General features: G+C 40.3%; 3 protein-coding genes across 3 annotated transcripts; 2 read left to right on the top strand and 1 right to left on the bottom strand.

Annotated features, from left to right (window-relative positions):
- Nucleotides 1-570: 570 nt before the first annotated feature.
- LOC115750874 (mitochondrial pyruvate carrier 3-like) lies at nucleotides 571-2,461 on the top strand. The gene is made up of 5 exons (XM_048282526.1): nucleotides 571-661; nucleotides 1,409-1,507; nucleotides 1,695-1,747; nucleotides 1,856-1,929; nucleotides 2,138-2,461. The coding sequence occupies exons 1-5, from the start codon at nucleotides 586-588 to the stop codon at nucleotides 2,178-2,180; spliced, it is 345 nt and encodes a 114-aa protein (XP_048138483.1). The 5' UTR covers nucleotides 571-585; the 3' UTR covers nucleotides 2,181-2,461.
- Nucleotides 2,462-4,031: 1,570 nt separating this feature from the next.
- LOC115750861 lies at nucleotides 4,032-10,602 on the top strand. The gene is made up of 11 exons (XM_030688464.2): nucleotides 4,032-4,183; nucleotides 5,318-5,566; nucleotides 6,066-6,272; nucleotides 7,675-7,755; nucleotides 7,850-7,936; nucleotides 8,036-8,131; nucleotides 8,328-8,381; nucleotides 8,494-9,515; nucleotides 9,691-9,739; nucleotides 9,846-9,885; nucleotides 10,244-10,602. The coding sequence occupies exons 2-11, from the start codon at nucleotides 5,324-5,326 to the stop codon at nucleotides 10,396-10,398; spliced, it is 2,034 nt and encodes a 677-aa protein (XP_030544324.1). The 5' UTR covers nucleotides 4,032-4,183; nucleotides 5,318-5,323; the 3' UTR covers nucleotides 10,399-10,602.
- A 702-nt stretch (nucleotides 10,603-11,304) lies between these two features.
- Nucleotides 11,305-14,805, bottom strand: LOC115750870 (protein-tyrosine-phosphatase IBR5). The gene is made up of 5 exons (XM_030688486.2): nucleotides 14,330-14,805; nucleotides 13,469-13,568; nucleotides 12,729-12,786; nucleotides 12,383-12,489; nucleotides 11,305-11,888 (listed from the first exon to the last, which is right to left on the bottom strand). The coding sequence occupies exons 1-5, from the start codon at nucleotides 14,564-14,566 to the stop codon at nucleotides 11,575-11,577; spliced, it is 816 nt and encodes a 271-aa protein (XP_030544346.1). The 5' UTR covers nucleotides 14,567-14,805; the 3' UTR covers nucleotides 11,305-11,574.
- Between the last annotated feature and the right edge of the window lie 548 nt (nucleotides 14,806-15,353).

Here is a 15,353-nt window from a genome sequence, read left to right as displayed (position 1 = left end):
AACGGCAAGCGGTTGAACCGGGTTCAACAGCCTGCGAAAGCGTGCCGGAGAACGGACGGTGCCCGATTGAATCATCTACTCTCGTCCAACTTAGGAAACATTATTTTTAAGGCTGAGATTATTAAATTAGAAGGGTCGATTTAAGATGACGACAGCGATGCATTAAGCATTTCTATAGAATATCACTCGACGATGCGGACTTTATCAAAGCAAGTTGCATTTCTATATTGCTGATGGAAACGTGAACTTGAGCTTTTGCGGACTTAATCTATTCACCGGAGAGTGCTCAACTGCCATGTGGTGCGGGTGATATTCATACGCAATGTGATGTTGCTATTCACCCAATTAATATCAACGTCAAGGGTAAGTGTACTGGAGATCCTAAAACTTATCACGAAAATGCAATTGAATCGTAATATATTCAACAAGTGCAATCAAGTCTTAAAATTTGTCATGAAAGTGGAATTGGCTCCTAAAACTTTCAAAAGGTACATTCAGGTCTTATAACTTATCACAAAAGTGCATTCGAGTCATAAAACTATTTAAAATCCCAATACTAAATGCCCGGTTTCAAGTTCTCATCTTATGAGAGAGAGAGACAGAGCCATGGCAGCTTCCAAGTTTCAAGCTTTTTGGAACCATCCTGCAGGGCCCAAGACCAGTGCGTTCTCTTCTCCTCTGTTTCTTTTCTTTTGCCTGCGCTTTAATGATCTGTTCTCTTTTCATTTTGCCCTTCTTCTGGATCTAAACTGCTTCCTCTGCGCTCGCATCGATCCTTCTCTTCTGTGCCGGCATGGCTCGACCACGTAACGGCAAGGGCATGTGTGTTCTGGTGGTTTCAAGTCAGTCACAATTTATGTTCCATCTGGGCGTCTCAGGCTTTTCTCACCGGAGCTTGGCAGTTTTCAAAATGCTGGTGTAGTGCACAAGTCCGGATGATTCGACTGTGTCTTAAACCTTGAAAACTGTAAGATCGGTTCGATTCTGACAGTTGATCGTTAAAACCATCCGAAAGATTCAACTTTGCTGGTACATATATCAGTTGACTTTAACTAAACCATCCAAAAGACTCAAACTTTGCTGGTGCATAACCCAGTTGACTTTCTTCTTCTGATAGATGATCATCAATTGGTTAGGCCAGAACATCTTGCATCCGTTCAGGTGGAAGATATCCTATATCCCTCCTCAATATCAAACATATATTTCATGCCGAACTTTTGGAGTTCGGCTTCTGAGAGATCATTTAGACCGAAAAGATGCATCATCCGACTTATGCTAAGTCTTTCAATGTTTCACTTTTGAGCTCGAAAGGGAACGTACATGGGCTAATCATCTGCTCTATCTTCACCAAGCTGTCTTTGACAGAATATTTCTGATTCTTTTGTTCTCATCTAAACTCATGCTGCAGTTCATTTTTGGGCCCCTGCGTTCAAATGGGGCATCACCATAGCTAATCTCAACGACTTCTCGAAGCCTCCGGAGCAAATTTCTTATCCTCAGCAATCAGGCACGTAGATATCCGACTTTTTCCATTGCATCTTGTCATAAGTTTATATCATTATTTATTTGATTGAACTCTAATTTTCCCCAAAAGAAAAACTCTAGCGTCCTCGCTAAGGCAACAGTTTTATGTTATGACTTCAAGCAATATTATTTGGATGGAATGATAACGCATTTCTTATAATCTTCCTCAGCTCTCACAATCAGCGGACTCATCTGGGCAAGGTACAGCTCTGTAATAACCCCGGTAATGTTCTAGATCAGCTATACTTCACTGCCAAAACATCCAACAGTACTCCACTTTGGTCTCCGCTGAGATTTCTAATACATTATGCTCGAACTTGTGAAATTTCAGAAGAACTGGAACCTCTTCAGTGTCAGCATCGGGATGGCTTCGGTCTCCATGTGCCAACTTGCGCGCAAACTTGAGTAAGTCGCAAAGTTTAGTTTGTTCATCACGGATCAAATAGCTATTTCACTCGTCTGATGCAGGCCTTGGACTTTGATAACTACTCTGAAATCATAATCAACTCTGCAATAGTCCGTAAAATCTTCTCCTCCTTTCCGACTATAATTCTACACCGGTCATGCACAACTGACGACTAATCTTTGCTGTGCCAATGAATCTGATTGCCAGGCACGAATTCTCGTCCAAGTACCGAGGGGCTGCGACAGAATAGTCCATCCACCGCTGCTAAAACACCGAGAGTTCTGCAGCTTCCGTTCAATCACTCTCCCTATGCAGTTCGGAGCCGAACTGTGCTTGGAATAAATTAGTCGTTTTCACCTTATTCTCAGATATTACGACCACATGTAAAAGTACTCCTTGATGACATGCATGTTTTACGCGTCTCCGCGCGTAAATCCTACGATTGTCGAAAGTCCAATGATGGGCGTCTACTCTTTTTCTCCTCCAAACATGCAGTAATCAACCTGAGGGAGCAAAGAGTAGATAATGCTGCTTTTGCGAAGCAATGTGTGAGTTCTAGGGCCTGCTCGATAATGCTTTTGTTTTTCTGATTCCTGCTCTTTTGTCCCCGGGAACAGAAAAAGAACATAAATCTGTTTGGTAAATCAGTTAATTTTCTTTGCTCCGAGACTAGAATTAGAGAAAATCATTTCTGCTCATAAACTGTTCTGGAAAACAGAATTTTTACCAAATATGCGCCTAGTTTCCGAGGAACGTAAGCCAATCGGAGCTGAAATACGCGAACCAGTGCGTGTTGGTGCAAGTATAGGGGCACAGCTGATCATTTTCAGATACCTGAAAGGTCGAGTTAGGGTCATCTCTACAAACCGATGTAGTTACTTGCTTTTTCATGTGTTTTTCAAGAAATAGTTACAACACCTCTGTAAAAATTGCTCCCTGTAGATATATTGACATTTATTATTTCTTCGTGAACATGTTATTGGTCACAAACAAAATCCACTCATTGAATATACAGAACCATTTGACCAAAAAAAAAAAAAAAAAGATACAGAAGCTAATAACTTTGTGTTGAAAAAATTAGATAAGTGCATTGGGAAGTTTTAAAACTTATCATGAAAGTGCAATTGAATCTTGATGCTTTTAAAATGTACAATGAAACTCTTCCGTTGACTCCGTCAAACTTGACTACGAAAAATGCTAAGGTACCTTTTTTTTTATTATTCTTTGCTACTTGGTGATGAGCTGTCTAAAACAAGAAATATAAGACGTAAACGACATTATTTTGATCGAGATATATTTTTGCAATACATATTTTATTTAAGTTATATCAAATAAAATAAAATTTCCAAACACAAAAAAAAAAAAACAGAGGAAACTCTAACGAGGGCTAGCCACAAGAGCTCCACCATGGCCGAGCAGCCGTTGCTTGAGTTTCCTCCACTTTATTTTTTTTTTTCGTGTGCGTGCTTGTGTGCTTTTTTTTTATTTTAAGATTTGGATGAAAACAACATCATTTTAGCCACGTCAAAGCTACATATGATGAAAAAAATAATAATAAAAATCTCGTCACAATTTTTTTGTTAGTCAAATTGTACGAAGTTAATGAAATGACTTGATTGCACCAACTTGATAAGTTTTGTGATTCAGTTGCATTTTTTCTGACAAGTTTTAGTACTCGATTGTATTTTCGCAACAAGTTTAAGACTTATAGTACACTTATTCCTAAAAAAAAAAAGAAAAAAAAAGATCAGATAGGAAAACATTATTTGATCGTAAAATGGGCATGCATCTTAAAAATGGACATCCTTTCATTACAATGAACGAAAATTTAGGTGATTAGAGCGCATAAAGATTGAGGAGTTATCTATAGATACACATAATATATATATATATATATATATATATATATATGGAAATATATTGTTCTATATATATGTGTGTAAATAGGTCGGGGAGGGGCAATGATGTCTCTTCGGACAAAATAAGGTAACGCCAGCAGGTACGTAGATATTGTACGACCAGGAAGAGTTCGATTTAGCACGTCCCACCTAATAATGCTAACGTGAACCGCCACTTATCCTATCCCCTGGAGCCTTCATTTTCTTGTCACCCGCTATAAATAGAGCGAGAATTTATCTTCTTTCTCTTCCCGTCAACGTCTTACGCTCTGAAATCGGAATATTCGTCTCAGCGGAACTGAAAAAGAAAAAAAAAGAGGGAAAGGGGAATTTATTCCGGCGTACAAACCCCAAGGTCAGTGCATTTCTCTGCGATTCTTGTCCTGTGGATTTCGTTCGACTGCGCGAAAGTTCTGTGCTGTTCGGTAATTGTCGGGTTTGGTCGGTCGCCTGGCTCGCAATTGTTGAATCGTTTGGTCGCGCCTTCTTCCTGTTGTCTCTCGAGGATTTCGCTCTTGTTGGACTTTGATCGCTGCTTGTTTGTCTGATCTCCCTTTCGAATTCGAGCTGGACTTGGTAACCTTCTTGCTAGCGACGGTATTTAGGATTTCGTAGCTGTTGGAATGTTGTGATGTCCTGTTGTAGTAGACGAGTGGGAGGATGCTGGGCAAAGTGAGGTTTTTACGAGAAGTAGGTTCGGTTTAAGGGGTTTCAGTAGGCGAGGAAATTTGTGTCTTCACTGAGGAAGAAAGGTAATTGAGATTGAACTCCTAGTGAAAGGTCCTTGGCTTCTATGTTAAGTGCCATCCGCGAGTTATTTTGGAGCTCCTATCTGTGGGGACAAATGTAATTTGACTTGGGTGGCACCTACAGACCATAACTTCTAATTGTTTTGCATGCTTAATTTTATCTTTAGCTGTGTAAGTTGGGAGATTGGATTGTATACGTTTGTTTGTGAGTAGTTGATATTTGTAATCTATAAGTTCCAATAGCAATGATGTGGATGGGTGGAATGGCTACCTCATTAGTGCTGCTAACTTCTCTTCACGAACACCCCAACAAATAAATTGAGACACACCATAAGGACAATACTGTATTGACTTTAGTGATTTTGGATCTATATCCGATTACCTTGTGCATCTATGAAACATCTCTTCTAATTCCATATACCTGGTTAAACCCCCTGCTTAATAGGAATAGAAGAGTTTTGACCATATGTTTCTCAAGTAAGTCCCTTCGCCTCTCAGATTGATGTTTTTTCCTAGAATAATTTAAAGATATTTAGCTGACTGCAGCTATTCTACATTGGCTTTTTATTTTTTTCAATCTTCTTTGGCGCCGGTTTTTCCAGGTGATGATTTTCTTCGTTCTATCTACAAGCGAACTAGAAAGTGTGTGAAAGTGTGGACTCCTGGAAACCTTTTCCCATTTTGGGAACTGTTGTTGAAAAGCAATTGTATCTTACTAGATGTTTGACTTCTTGTTGCAGAAAAACATGCAAGAACCAGAGACCATACTGAAAACTGCTGTTATATGGAGGGGACAAAAGTTAATTGTTGAAATGAATATGGATGCTACTCTAAAGGATTTTGGAATTGAGCTGCAGAAATTGACGGATGTAAAAGCAGAAACTATACGGCTCATTGTTCCTCAGTTTTCTAGCAAGAGCTCCAAATTGCTTTATCCTTTCTCAAATGGACACTCTTCCCTAAGATTGCAGGAAATTCCTGTAAATGAGGTAATTCTTTCTTTCTCCCCCTAAATTTGAGCTTCTATTTCTTTTTAACCGCCCTGGTGAGTTTTTCTGGTTCCTTGAATCTTATACCAAGATTACAGATACTCTTTTCAAGAGATGACAATTCAGCTATCCACATAACTCTCTTTCTCTCTCTCTCTCTCTCTCTCTCTCTCTCTCTCTCTCTCTCTCTCTCTGTCGAGTTACCTATGTTTTCTGCGTCAAAAGCAGTTTTTAAAAGTCTTTGTGGTAATCTGGTCATGTTTATTTGAAGATTTTCCTTGGTTAACACTGAAAGTTTCTCTTTCCACTGGTAGACATGTCTTGATTTAACCAAAAGAAGAAGAAGATAATTGACCTAATTACTGACAATTATTTTCCTAGTCATTTTTCATTGTTATTATTATTAAGTTGTTATCATTGTTACGATTCTTTTGTTGTTCTGAAAGACAAATTCTAGTCATGCTACAGTTTTTTTACATGTTGGGATATGCCATTTCAGGGTAAACCTCTCAGAATGATGGGAGTGCCTGAAGTTGAGGTTGATGAGGTGCTGGAAATTGCCAAGAAGGACTTGAGGATTGTTGGATTTGATGAGGAGGAAAGGAGATCAAGGAGGATGCTAGACCGGTCTTCTAGGCCAATACAACTTCCTCAAGGAGCTTATATCTTTTGTGACTTTCGCACACTTCAACTTCCAGGAGTAGAGGTACTTCTTATGCTGGGATTTTCCTTTGTCTTATTGTTTAAGCCTTTAAGGTATCATGGAGAAGTGTTTAGAAGAAATGTATGAGCTGAAGTAGATGGGTTTTCACATTTGAGATTGCAAAGGAATAAATGGGAAGTGGCAAGGTTCTTTGCACTAATGTACTGATATTGTGTTGTCCTTTCTATTTGCTGCTGATGCTGGGGACTTGGTACTTAGCATGGAATATTACATGGAAAGAGCCCAAGCGTAAATATCTTGATCTCGAATAATACTATTTGATCTTGATTGAAATCCTTCAAGCAGAGAGTTGCTTGGAGCTTATTACATGCTCGATGTGATCTTGTTATAAACTCCATGTTAATGGCCGAATAAAGAAAAACTCTGACGAAGCCCTATACTTCCCATGAGGATCAGTAAGGTTAGCAATAGACAGCCTAACCCATAATTTTCCTTCCTTTTTACCAGAAACAACCTTTTGGTTATAGTCATTTTTCTTGTTGCATTCAATTTAAGAGGGCTTATTTTGCCGACAGTGTAGCTCATCTTTCCATTATGTTTTTTGGGTGAAATTTGTTTTGATTATGCGTATGATTTGTAGAGGAATGTCATGGAAAGAACAAAGTTTCTCGAAAATAGGAAGGACCATGCTATTAGGGTGTTTCTCCAGTCATTTGTCTTGTTGTATTCAATTTGAAAGTGCTTATATTGCTGACAGTGTAACTCATCTTTCCATCATGTTTTTTGGTCAAAATTTGTTTTGATTATGCATAACATTTCTATAGGAATGTCATGGAAAGAATAAAGTTGCTCGAAAATAGGAGGAACCATGCTATTAGAGTGTTTCTCCAGTCATTTGTCTTATTGCATTCAATTTGAAAGGGCTTATATTACCGGCAGTGTATATAAAGCTACTCGAAAATAGAAGGAACCATGCTATTAGAGCGTTTCCCCAGTCCTTTGTCTTGTTGCATTCAATTTGAGAGGGCCTATATTACCGACAGTGTAGCTCATCCTTCCATCATGTTTTAGGAACACTGTCAGCTAGTGCCCTATCCTTCGCCCTCAGAGGATCAATAAAAGTAACGAACAGACAGACCAGCCTTGGCTTTTTCCATTCTGAAGCCAGGAATGACAAAACTGGATCAGAATGTAATTATCTAGATCTGATTAAGGATAATAGTTGATATCCTAATAGAAACGTTATCAGCAGTCCAATAGTCTCTCTCTCTTGCTTTTATGTGGGTCGAAGAGTTTTCAATGTGCATACAAAAATGTTCTGCACAGTATATAGATATTATTTGAGCTGAAAATTGTCTGTACAGTATTTTCTAAATGAAATCTACCAAAACAATGTCGATCACTCTAGTTACTTTCATCTAATTTGCCCTTCGTAAACCTGCAGTTGCATCCACCAGCTTCAGAGGCATTGAGAAGAATGCACATGCTTGCTGCAGATCCTGGAATTGTGGCCATAATGAACAAGGTATTATGAGGCTTGGTTCATGAAGATCTAAACGTTTTGGTTTCATAGTGATATACTTCAGTACTAACTGTCTTTTACTTTTCATTGTTTTAAGCATCGATGGCGAGTTGGAGTAATGTCTGAGATGGCCCCAGTTGGTTATGTTGGGGTTAGCCCCAAGTGTATTCTAGGTTTTAACAAGGTAATTACCACTTGCTGCTCCCTGATTGTAACTTGATTGAGTTTATGCATAATAAGGCATTTTCTGAAATTTTTTTCACCTTAATATGTAATCCTGCAGAATCATGGAGAGGAGATATCCTTGCGTCTCCGAACTGATGATCTCAAGGGTTTTAGGAAGTATGAAAGCATAAAGAAGACTCTTCTTCACGAGCTTGTAAGAGTAATTTTGATTCCTAATATAGATTGTTTGCCTTTGAATTTTATATTTTTCGAATTTTTTTTATTGGGAGAAAGGTGGTTAGGTGGTTTCGACACTGTTGTTGCTTCTTTGAGTATAGCTCCTTCAGTCGTTTCATATTTTATTGGATATGCTTGCTGGAGGATGCTTATTTGTTATTCTGTAATTTCAGGCTCACATGGTGTACTCAGAGCATGATGCGAACTTTTATGCTCTTGATAAGCAGGTAACTGATTAATATTGTAAGATTAGCTTTCGATCTTGTATTTGCAGAAGGTTTTTTTTATTTTTTATTATTCAGTGTTGAAGTTGTCGTATTTTATTTTTGGGCTGAGCAGCTGAACCAGGAAGCTGGTAGTTTAGATTGGACAAGATCGCAAAGCCAAACGCTTAGTGGAATTAGGCAGTCCAATTATGAAAGTGATGATTATAGCATTGTCCAAATTAATGTTCCTCCACAGAAGCTCGGGGGTAACATGTCAGATCAGTTGGCCAGTGCCCGTGCATCATCAGTTGCTGCTGCTTCTAGGCGCATGTCAACCGCTTCAATCAATCAAGAGGTGGTACCTGAAGTGCATGCTGAACCAGACCCTGATGATTCTGTATTTGATATTGCTAAGGATAGTGTTCCCCATGTTTCTGTTGAAACCAAAAGCATAAGTGATGACAACCTGAGCAGGCGCAAATTTGATCAGGAACTCCATCCTGATGTTATTGACAATCAAGCAAACTGTGAGCCTGATCCTGATGATCATCTTGGTGGTGATGCTTCAAAGAACACTGCAAACAACATCAAACGAGAATCAAATATTAGTGATTCTGAGATGACAGAAGTAACGCCTCCTCTGATAAATGGTCAGATATCTGCTGGTCTAGAAATGTCCAGGGAACCTGATCCTGATGATTCGGATTCTCTCAAGGACAGTATTATGCTTAAAGCTGACATCGACTGGTTTTTAATTTCCAATGTCCTGAAGGATAGAGTTCAGGAGGGAACCGAGAAAGAACCTGATCCTGATGATTTAGAAGTTAGAACCATTACGAGATCAAGAAAAGAGACTGTGGTAGAGCAAGCCCATGAAGAAGCTATAAAAGCTCATGAAGAGCCTGAACTGAGGGAATTTCGTGCTGAAGAACTTCAGCATGCAGAGCCTGATCCTGATGATGGTATTAAAGATCCAACTGGGGTATCCATAATGCAAATTGATGAGCTAGATCCAGATGATCAAGAGTTGAAAATAATCCAAGACCCTGTCAGTCTTGTCTGTAGTCGTATACAGAAGGCAATGAAGATGCTGCAGTCCCAAGTCAATTCCATGGAGGCTACAAAGGTCATGGAAACACTCATGAAAATAATTAGGTAAGATTTATGCTTTTTGTTCTTGAGGTGCTTTGGTCAATAATTTTTCTGTTACGAATTAGTCATTCTTCCACTAGTAGTAAGAAGGGCGCGAACATTCCCATATGAGAATTACATAGAGCTACATAAAGATGGTATGGCTTTAACAGCTGCAAGTATAACCTCTTTGTGGCAGGAACGTGATTGAACATCCAGATGAGATGAAGTTCAAAAGACTCCGTAAGGTACAAAGACATTTTCATCTTTATTATAACTTCCTGTTTGCGTTTCCTTTTGGATTTTTTCAGTATCAGCAGGCGTTAGTGATCGTTGATAAATTATAAATTGCAGGCCAATCCTGTAATACAAAGGAATATCGTGAATTCTGCAGGTATATCTTCTTCTGGGTCTTAAAACTGATTAATTATGAAGTGTAGCAATTGTGAGTCATGGTTCATTGAAATATAGGAAATAGATAAGGTAGTTGGGGTTTGGCTTGGTTTCTCCGGTGCGTTTTCAAACAATGTAAGTTTTGAGCTAGCAATGTACCTCTGTGTTATAGGGTATATGTCATAATGACATAGGTTGTCCAGTTAGATAAAGTTCAAGCTACAAAGAAATGGTTATGAGGAACACTAAAAACAAAGCACTGAAATTCATTGAGTAGCCCGTCTCACTTGGTATGATTTGGATGCGGCATTCAGCTCTTAATGAGTTTCTAAAATCATCTCCTCCTGTGCATATTTCAGCTGCCATGGAAATTCTGTCTCTGATTGGTTTCAGTGAAGATGTTTTGTTCTCTGATACTGGTAAAGCAGAAGCTTGTCTAGTTTTGAAGCGGAATGACCCGGGCCTGCTGTGGCTTGCTAAATCCTCCATCGAAACTTGCATGGCCACCTGGTGATATGTGGAACCTGTGCAACTATGAGTAGACATATACAGGGAAATGTCTGTAGATTCTGCACTTGTATAGAATGCACTGTACAATATTGTATTTGGCATATGATTCTGCTTCCATATGAGAGCTTTTTCTGTGTATATCAAGGGCACTGTCCTGTATTCCGAATGAGCCAGTCCATGTATGCATTTGATATGATATTTTCCCACTGTCAAGTTGTTGGATTGGTCCGCTGCAAGAGTCCGTCTTAGTCTTTCAAGTTAAATTGTCCTTGCGAGCTCTTCATCGATTTCTGGCACCTTGCTGCCGCTTAGCATGCTGTCCTCCCTTCATGAAATGTTCCTTCCAAGGGCAGAGCTATAGGATTTCACTCTGATGAACTCACGTCTGCGTTGTCTAAACTAAAGGAAAATGCGTCAAAGTCGATAAGATTAATGAAGATACTACGAGAAACTTTTGCTAGCTGGTCCTGATTTGAGAAGGTGCGTTCTCTTGAGCCGCCGCATCATCTTGATTTGCTATGTTTTTTGGGTGTGTCAAACTTGATTTGCTATTGGCGAGCCACCAAAAATGGCACAGGTAGCTCATTCTTGAGGACGCTTGCACTATAACTTGGCTATTAACAAATTAATTTCGTACCACCAGCGTTGAAGTCGCATCTAAAAGGAGGAGTTGTTGCATTCTCTGATCAACACCATTACAATGTCAAGGTGACGATCATCCCCGATCCAAAGTGTCATTTTTGTTCACGTCAGCCCTACCTTACACTACTCATCTTCTACGTTCATTACACAATCAACAAAAAGCATCTTCCCGCCGCTCTCCAACGGCAAAATAGCTGGATGAGGTGCAAGCTCTAGCCGAACTCACTTGCACAAACATGAAACTGACAATAGATCTAAGTTCAACGAGTGAAGGAAAGGTAAAGCAACTCACCATCAGACTTTTAACAACTGAAGTTGTATAAAAGTTATTACAGACAAGCCCCCAAAAAAAACACTTGCCTTTTGAGAAATCTTACCAGGAACCAGAGCACAAATTCCTTTACCAACATGCATTCTAAAAAAGCAAGTTTTTAACATTCGCCCAACTTTACAACCGACGACAGGAACAGTCTCGTTAAGTCTGCACCGGATGCTCCCAACAAACGGATGATTTTGGAGCCACGGGATAGCAAGCAATTTAAGCACTGTCCATCGGTGTATCGCCGCCATTTGAGTTTGTGGAGTTTGCTGTGAGAGGGCTTTCGTGGCAACTTTTCTGTAATTGGCTTGCTCCAAAAGTAAACTCGTGTGGTGAAATATCTAACGGAGAGCGACTGAAGATTGAGGAAGCACTATCATTGAATGCAGGAGGCGGAACTGGGTTGTTAACCTTCGGGAAGCCAAAACTGAAGGGTTGTGCATTTATAGATGGGAAGACAGGTGGAACTACATCGCATCCATCCATCAAACCAAATATCTTCTGCTCATATTCTTGCAATTGCTGGTATACAGCTGCAGTCAACAGATATGTGAGAGATTCACCAAAAAAAAACAGTTGGGACGAGGCAATCGAACATGCCCATTATTGAAAAAGCCAAAAGGGTGGGGGGCAACATTTAGGCAACACAGCTCACATAAAGTCGATGATTAGTGCCGTGTTACATTTTTGGGAGTTCATGTCTCATACAAAGAAAGGGCCTTGGCCTAGTAGCCATTTGCTTGTGGTGCAAGCAGAAAAACAACCACAATTTCAGAACTAAATGAGAAAATTAACTTATGAGTTCTTACCAAACAACTCAGCTTACGAGATTAGATACGGCAATTGTATAATACTAATGTGAAACCATTAATGTCTCTAGGAGTGTAAATGAAATACCTAACAACAATACATGATCTCTCATCGTTCACTTAATGTGTGCGTGCATGTGAATCTTATTTTATTTTATTTTTTTGGGTGGGGGTGGGGGTGGGGAGAATGGGGTCATTTTGCACATAAGGATGCAAACCTTCATTTAAGTCCACTGATGGTCTCCGCTCTTTCACCCACGGGTAACTCTGTGCGAGCCTCCATCCTCTTGACTTCATCAAGTAAGCTATCACAACGGCTGGCGATCTGTCACGAGAAAAGTATCAATAATTGGGTTGCAGAGAAAACATCTATTTTTTTTCATTGGACCATTTCAACTTTGATAACGCTGACACGGCATCCATTCACGTGCAAAATTGCATGTCTTGAAGTTGTGGCCAAATTACTACATTCTTCAAATCAGCAAATTACATGCTTGCCAATGCGTTTTGTCGTCTGAGTTTTCTTGAAAGGGGAAAAAAGAGGAAATAGCATGTAAATTGTACCTATTTTTTCCAGACATGCAATGCACAAGAACTCGGGCTTTGTCCCTTTCACATTGCTCTGCAAAGAAAAATGATGAGAACATCCTATACATGTTAAATGAACAGGCCAATTTCCAAAACCAAACATAAACTGCTCAACACATTTTTCTTAGTTATTAGCAAGAAAAAGTTTGTCTCAGTTGATGTATGGTCGTCCCACAGCGACATTATTGACAAAGAAATTACAGCGAGGGGAATGACATGTGCTCAGAGCAAGGTCTAGAAATTTGAAGCTCTAGGGTAATGGTGATTGGATAGCATCTCAAGAAAGGAAAGGACATTAGCTGTATAATATGGTTGTTCAACCAAGCATGGCAACCTCCGACAAGTGTCTTGCTAGAGTCAAACAGAGTCATGAATTCCTTGTTGATTACATAATGTAAGGGTCACAATATTAATCACTCCAAACTAGCCAGTCACACTAAGATAAGACCAGAATAAAAAAAAGAAACACCCCCCTAAGCACAAGGATAATAGGCTCCTCAAACTTCTACATACTTAAAGTTCTTTAGAACTAAAACCAGCTGTTTCTGGCCTTCATCATGGTCTTTCATGAATCATTCCACCACTTCAAGAGTTCTCATTGCTAACAAATATGAATATGACTCCCAGGTTTAGAACTTCGAAAAAGAGAGAATGCGAGCATCAAAACCCATACCAATCAACACATAAAGGAGTATTGCAGGTAAGAGTAGACATACCTAAGAACTGGTTCGCATTGTCAAAGGATAAAGTTTTGTCATCTTGGAGGCAGTGATAAGTAAATGAATTTTTGTAAAGATTTTGACACGCAGGAACAGTCTGCACACAATAGCGAGTAAAATTTCAAACTTCAACCCACATATCGTCATAAGCAACCAGTCAAGAGGACAGATAAACACAATATATCATGGTACAAAAACAGATTATGAGAAACTCTATATTACAATTGGGATGATAATTCAGGTTTCAATATATATTCACATCTCATGCATGGTAATTTTTGCATCGTTGACTTGATACAAAACAGTTTTCTAGTTATTATCACCAAAACAATAATCCAGCTAAAACTGCTGCACACAGTGACATATAGAGATAGCCAAATAGCTGAAAAAGAAAAGGGAACAGACAGACACACAATCCTATAGAGAACTCAAATAACATTGCCAAATATATTTCTACTAACTGTTTCCAAGTGTAAATATCGCGGTCATCCCCATCATACATCCAAGGTCACATAAACATCTAAATGTACGCATTCCTTGCTCCACCAAATCTCACATATGCCGAACTACCAAGGAATTCTATCAAACACTTGACAAACAGACTTTGCTCAAGACAAACAGCTGCTCCAACCACACTAAAACTCCCCCGTTCTCGCAGAATATCAGGTGATTAACTGATGTGCGAACGACCTAACATGAGCATATGCGCCGTGCAACAGGCAAAAGCTACTACAAATTCTAATCCACCGTATCCCGCGGCCAAGACCCTGCCCTGAGTGATCAATGCACAGGAGAAAAAGCAGTAACAGACATCAACGTTCACCAATCAATAAGGAAACGGAATCAAGTAATGCCCACATTGAGAATACGCGAAATCCCCTGCGTCTTGAGGAGCTCGGACCGCGAGGCGTTGTCGTAGCTCCCCAGGTAGAGGAACTCCGGCAAGATCTCCGTCGGGAACGCGCTGACGTGGACCGACGCCTTCTCCGCCGCCGCCGGAATCCGGTGGCCGCAAATCCCGCACACCTCGCCCTCCTCGTACTTGTGGTAGTGGCCACAGACCCCGCACGGGTTCTCTCTCTCCCTCTTCCTCATGCTCCGCGATTCAGAACCGATTCAATCCCGCGAAAACACCACCGACCCAGATCGATTCGACGGGGGACGAAACCCGGGTCTGAAGGAGCTTCGCGATACAAAGAACGCTTCTTTAAGATTCAGAGAGAGGGAGAGGGAGGGGTGGGGAAGGGAGAGGGGATTGCGTGAATGAGAGAGGTTTAGGAGATTGTTTAGTGTATTCTTTGAGGAAGAGTCTGATTGATATTTTGTCCTTTATGGCAGAGCCAGAGAGAGAGAGAGAGAGAGAAAGAAAGAGCGACGGTGCAAGTACTAAGGAACCACGACGGTGTCCGAACGAGAAAATCACCCGAAAAAAAGAAAGATCAGTCAGATCGAACGGCCTCCGTTTGGATCAAACGGGCGATCCAACGGACGTCGTCGAATGCTGAGCAACGAGGATCAGAGTCCTCCCAAAGAACAAAGAAAAAGAAAGATCGGGACTCGCCGACTCGGACTCACGGGACCGAGTCCGACTCGGACCGAGTCGCGGGTTTCGCGACATTCTTACCGAGAAGATGCAGCGGCTCAGGTGCAGGAATATGCCGCTCTGCAGTGAGTCCACAACGAGATAAGAGATTGCTACTGAGTCGCTTTCGAGCTGTTCCAATGCTCCAAATGACCACCGAAAGGAATATTTAAAACAATGATGAGGGGATAGGGAAGGGCTCTCGCTCGAGAATCCAGCTCAATGTACGGTACGATCTTGAAGAAATTGACAGCAATAACGACATAATTTCTTTAATTGATGGTAGACTGACTTTGTCAT

This window comes from Rhodamnia argentea, chromosome 7 (genome assembly GCF_020921035.1).
Source record: "Rhodamnia argentea isolate NSW1041297 chromosome 7, ASM2092103v1, whole genome shotgun sequence".
NCBI lineage: Eukaryota > Viridiplantae > Streptophyta > Magnoliopsida > Myrtales > Myrtaceae > Rhodamnia > Rhodamnia argentea.
The sequence above is the reverse complement of the archived record's forward strand: the minus strand, read 5'-3'. Positions and strand labels throughout refer to the sequence as shown.